This window comes from Dendrobium catenatum, unplaced genomic scaffold (genome assembly GCF_001605985.2).
Source record: "Dendrobium catenatum unplaced genomic scaffold, ASM160598v2 fragScaff_scaffold_1267, whole genome shotgun sequence".
Classification (NCBI taxonomy): Eukaryota; Viridiplantae; Streptophyta; class Magnoliopsida; order Asparagales; family Orchidaceae; genus Dendrobium; species Dendrobium catenatum.
This window is the reverse complement of record NW_021319729.1, coordinates 211596-217391: the sequence shown is the minus strand read 5'-3', so window position 1 is coordinate 217391 and position 5796 is coordinate 211596. Positions and strand designations below refer to the sequence as shown.

The 5796-nt window shown below is 35.9% G+C and overlaps 1 protein-coding gene across 1 annotated transcript in view; it reads right to left on the bottom strand.

The window, feature by feature from the left end:
• Positions 1-250: 250 nt before the first annotated feature.
• The window catches only part of LOC110115582 (ferric reduction oxidase 8, mitochondrial), a 41041-nt gene continuing 35495 nt past the window's right edge, over positions 251-5796 (bottom strand). Inside the window, 4 exon segments of the mRNA XM_028699376.1 lie at positions 251-570; positions 670-1358; positions 1449-1707; positions 1785-2112. Of these exon segments, the coding sequence (XP_028555209.1) occupies positions 386-570; positions 670-1358; positions 1449-1707; positions 1785-2112 (1461 nt within the window). The 3' untranslated portion in view covers positions 251-385.

The following is a 5796-nucleotide window of genomic DNA, read 5'->3' as shown; positions in this document are numbered from 1 at the left end:
TTTCCCTTCCTACTAGTATACCCCGCTAAACCCCTCATTATTCCACCATAAACATCGAAACACCACTCTAAGTATTAAATAAAGATTCAAAGCCTTCTCTAGCCATTAATGTCTCTGAAAAGTTACCCATCACCATTATCGTCCCATAACATTGCTCAAGCAAGTTTCTCATGTGGGCCCCATTGAACGGTGAGTTCCTCTATCTTGACCTGCTAGCCAACTGCTAAATATCTTGGCAGGCATATGCAAATATACACTATTAAAACATTAAAGTTAATGCTAAGTTTCCCAATGATAACACTTACTGAACATTCAAGATCTATAGATTCTCTAGTTTAAGCAGAACTATCCATTCGCAGATTAAGTCAACCAAATCAAGCTGACATTACAGAGTGAAGTTTATCGGGTGATAGACAAATGAGCACTTCTTCCTTCTATTCTTTCTGATCTTCGTGTCCCTCGAGTACTTTCTGCAGAAAGAAGCCACTGACTCCTGCATCGAATCTGGTCCACATACAAATACCCCAACCTTGTTTTCTTCTATCTCAGTAGCCTCTTCTGAAAGTATATCTGTCGTGTTCATAATATTGATCATTCCGTTTGAGATATCAGAAATTGAGATGATTTCTTTCATTGCTATTCAAATGGAGAGAAGATTCAGTTATTTACCTATTAGATTTGGCCGACCTCCATAGTTTATCTCATAATCTTGCTGAATTCCTTGTGCTATCGAAGTGCTGGCTGCCTCCACAATGCTTCTGTAATTATTTCTTGAGACAGTAATTGAGTTATCTGTTGATCTTCTGCATCTTGAAACAACTGTGGCAACGGTTATGCTTGTGGTGTAAATAACAAAAGAACATATAACAAGTAAATTATAAACCCACGACGGGGTTTTATCTGTAGTGGTTTTCTTTGTTTCATGGGTAAAAGCTCGGGTCAGACATAAAATGGAAACAAGAAAAACAATGAAAGCTAATCCGGTGATTGCAACACTCCATAGTAATCCTTCAGGTGATGGCATAACATCTCTTGAGGATATTGGTTCCAGAATAAAAGGCTTTGTCTGAGTCATTTCATGTATGAGTTCTCTAGCTGATAAGCTGGATCTCTGCTCTTGTGTTACATAGATCTTCAATTTTAAATGTATAGTATGTGCTAGCTCGAAAGGCTGGTGCAGTATTACTGTCGAAATTGGAGTCAACATGCTGATATCCAGTGATTTCCTTACTACATATATGAGATTTACTGAAACAGCACAGCGATTCAGGTTGAAATTCGTTGAAGCCGCATCTTTCAGGATACTTATGAATGGAGCTATGCCAGAACCTCCTGCAACTAAAATTAACCTATCATACCTGTTTAAAAACATAGAGAAATATTTTGGAATCATGAGTAATATAAATGACTTTTTCGGCATACATCATTCAAAATATAACTAACATTACCTTTTGTATTGGAAATCTATAGGTCCATATGGCCCTTCCACAGAAACAAAAAGATTCCTTGCATCATTTGAACCCTTGTTTGCAATAGATTCTACCATTTCATAGAGTGAATTGGTCCACTCTCCTTTGCATTTCACCAAGATTGAAAGCCTTTCATTGTCCATATTACAACTTGAAATTATACTGAAAGGATGCCACTGAAACTTCGATATGCTTGGTATCTTCAGAAACAGAATGCTAGACGGTGTATATCTCAAGCCTGCCACAGAATTGTAATAGGTATGTTATTTTAACAACTACTACAACATACATAATCAACACCAACAAGTGGCTTACTGGGGGGTGTTTTTAGAGCGAGCTCTACTGCTCTGCATGGTAGAATACATGCAGAAATAAAACTGATAACTCTTCTTGACTGTATAATTCGTAGGATCTTGTCCAGAGAGAAGAGGAGGACTCCTGAGAAAACGAGGTAAAAATGGTGGTCTCCAGCATGAAGCAAGAAGAATAAGATGAACGCCGCGTACAAATGGTGAACCGAATAGAAAAACTCAAAGTACTTCCTTCTGATTGGAGGTAATGCTGTTATCCATACGATTAGTTCTATAACTAGAGCAATTGCTCCTGCAAGATATACACGACCAACTCTTTGCCATTGAGTTATCTGTGTTTCATCAGGTTTAATGTACTCTGTTCAGATAGCAGTTATTTAAAAGTGTAAACATTTGACTAGAGGAAAATATATCTTCCTAGATAATATGTTTATTGTCTTACAAATAAATAGTGAAGTACATCCAAAATTTTGATTTGCATGTATTATTGATTTGCTTAGCTCATATTAGATAAACATGGTTACAGATACTTTTATCATCCCATGTTTCGTAAATCATCCTAGTTTTTGTTCCACTGTTCCCTTAGACACAGAAAATATCTTATGACTTGAGCCTACCAAATCTAGAGGAAGCCAAGCATGTCTGACACCTAATGTGGAAACTACATCCGACAACTTTGTCATAAAAAATGGGTTGTCATAAAAAATGGGCTATCTAAGAGAGGAGATTGCATTAGATAGGGCTATGATACATTTAGTGATCAAACTGTGTCATCAAGCTTTTTTTTTTTTAAATGATCGTCCGATGGGATGTTCTCTTGAACAATACTAGACTTCCTAGCAATCATTCTTTACTAATTTGGCTGTAGAAAAAAATGAATTAGTGATGCAACACCATAACATGTTCACAAACCAGTGATCAGATCTCAAATCTCAAATCAAAACATGTCAGAGATGGAAGAGCATCATCAACATCATCAAAACTAATCTCAAAGCTTGGAACTTCATCAAAACTGGTTCACTACACATTCCTATTTTACAAATCAAGCCTTTCCATCCTTTCTATTTGGCCTGATTCTATGAGATCAATTACAATATTCTCCGACCAAAAATTGATGAATGACCTTAGAAAAATATGTGGAAAATTTATTGTGTTTCTTTTTACGGTGGTCATTCCAATACCAGCATTATTCCCTTTTGTCTTGCTTTATCTAGCCTTTAAATAGCCACTCTGTAATCTGTTGTAGTAATTAATAAATAAATAACAAAAGTTTTCTCTTGAAGTATAAATTGAGTGAAAAGTTCGGTGGAACTTGAGTTTTGGTCTACACCATAATTATCTTAATGGCTAGTCTCTCTTCAACTATAGAAAAATAACTTATTGCTGTTGACATTAATGGAAGATTTTAGACTAAAAAATTTAACTTTATGATAGTGAAAGGAATCTTGTAATTTCTATAGAAGGCTTATTAAATAAATTTTGGCACCTAACAATTCTCCGTATTTCCCTTGACTTTTTACCCTAAACTCTCATTTCTCTCTCCTCTCACTTGTAATTTTTGGAGTCAAACCCACCTCTTTATCTCAATTCAGCTTAATGACTCCCCATTTATGCCCCTCCACTTTAAATTGGAAGCTCAAGCATCCCAACAACCAACAATGAGCCTCTCTCCCAGCTGACCTAATGTCCTCCATTTCTCATCATTAGGTATGACTTTACTTTTTATTTATTAAAATATTTAGTTTTTCCATTAGAACTATATTTTATCAAAATTTCTTATAGTTGATCATTGAATTTTGCATGAAAATTTATATTACTATAATATATTTTTATTAATGGTACTTTATATTTGAAGAAAATATATGTTCATAATAAGTTGATTGATATATTAATTAATAAGTGTTTAGTGGGTGAATTTTACATTGTATTTCCTACTTGGTATGAAAAATGCATAAGATGACGAACCTAGCCTGGATAAAGGAGATGTATTATAAAAGATTTGGAGTGGACTAAAAGTAATTTCATCATAAAGATTTGGAGCTAAGTTGATTTAGCCTTGTTGCTGGCTAGAATATACGCGGCGGTAGAGTTTGTAAATTCGCGACTGAGCGTTGTAAGAGTATTCAGCACACAAGCAGAAAAGAGAAGTGAACACCAAGGTTTTTACGTGGAAAACCCAAAAGAGGGAAAAAACCATGGGGCCTCGCCCAGTTGCAAAGTTCCACTAGTATTTGTTTGAAGTACAAAGGTTGATCTGTCTTACAAATCAGGACGATCAATTTACAATCAACTTCTCACAAAGTTACAAAGTTCTGAAATTCGTGGCGTTTCCCGAAAATCCGGCAGAGTTCCGACGTCTTCAGGCGGCGGGAAGAGCTCCGGCGGTGGTTCCATTAGAACTATATTTTAACAAATTTTCCTCTACTGAAGTCAGCACACAAAAAATATTTCAGCAAAAGCAACATTCGGCCTTCATAATTTCTTTGCTAAAATATTGCATTCCAGCAAACCCCTTACCAGATTTTTCCACACTAATTTTTCCACATAAAATTCTGTACACCCTATTTAACAAAAATGCCATTTCTATCAACATCCTACCCATTTTAAAAACCAAAATCTGAGAAGATAGCTATTAGTTCTTTCAGATTTTTGGAATTGTACACAAGTTCCCAACTATGTATATAGATATATTTTCATTACCTGTGCACAGGAGCACGTTAACCCACAGTTTACCCACACCACAGCACACTACCTGCAGCCCTTTGCTCTCCCACCGTCAGCCAGCAGCCTTATCCAGCTTCTCCCCTTCAATTCGCTGGCTGTTTTTTTGGAAATTTCAGCAGCTGTCGTGGAATGGGAGGGGAATTAGGAGTTCAGTGTCTTACACTCTTACCCTAATATAGCAGTACTAGTGGAAATTCCACTCAGCACTAGTGGGAATTCCACTAACATTGACTAAAATGATCTCAGCCGTTGATTACAGTGTCTTCTACTATCAAACCAGTGCATGCTTATATAAGTGGATGGCTACAGTGATTTGAATAAATAATGAAACAAATGACTTAGAGTTATTAGTAAATCAAGTAAGTAATGCAGAAGTTACTATTATTTAATATTAGTCTTTTTTTTTATACTTCAATAGTACAATTTAATGAAAATAACTTAACATTAAAGGACGTTGACGCTTACTTTATTTTAAACATTTTGAGGGTATCACAAATCACCCCTCCTTAATTAAATTTCGTCCTCGAAATTCCTTAGCTTAGTGATCATCAAACAGTTGAGGAAACTTGAGGCGAATATCTTCTTCTTTTTCCCAAGTTGCCTCCTTTTCTGGTTTGTATTTCCATTTCACTTTAACATAGGAAATTTGACGATTTCTGAGCTGTTTAGTATCAAAATCTAGTATTCTTTCAGGTTCTTCCATATAAGTCAAATTCTTCTGTAGCTCAATTTCATCATGTGAAATTCTCTAATGGACATCTGTAACCCATTTCCTAAGCAGTGATACATGAAAAACGTTATGTATATCGGACATGTCAGCTGAAAGAGCAAGTCTATAAGCAACTTTTCCAATTCTTTCAACAATTTCAAAAGGTCCAATAAACCTAGGACTCAATTTGCCTCCCTTACCAAATCTAGCTGTACCCTTCATAGGTTTAACCTTCAAAAATACAAAGTCACCAACTTCAAACTCTATTGCTCTGTGCTTGGGGTCATAATACTTTTGTTGGCGGTCTTGTGCAGCTTTTAATCTGTCTCTAATTAATCGGATTTTCTCTGTTGCTTCCTCCACCAGTTCTGGGCCCATTAACTGTCTTTCTCCAACCTCAACCCAAGTTAAGGGAGTTCTGCACTTTCTACCATAAAGTGCTTCATATGGTGCCATTTGTATACTGGATTGGTAACTGTTGTTGTAGGCAAATTCTATCAATGGTATGTGATCTTCCCAGCTACCTTTGAAATCCAAAACACATAATCTCAATAAATCCTCCAGTACTTGAATGGTTCTTTCG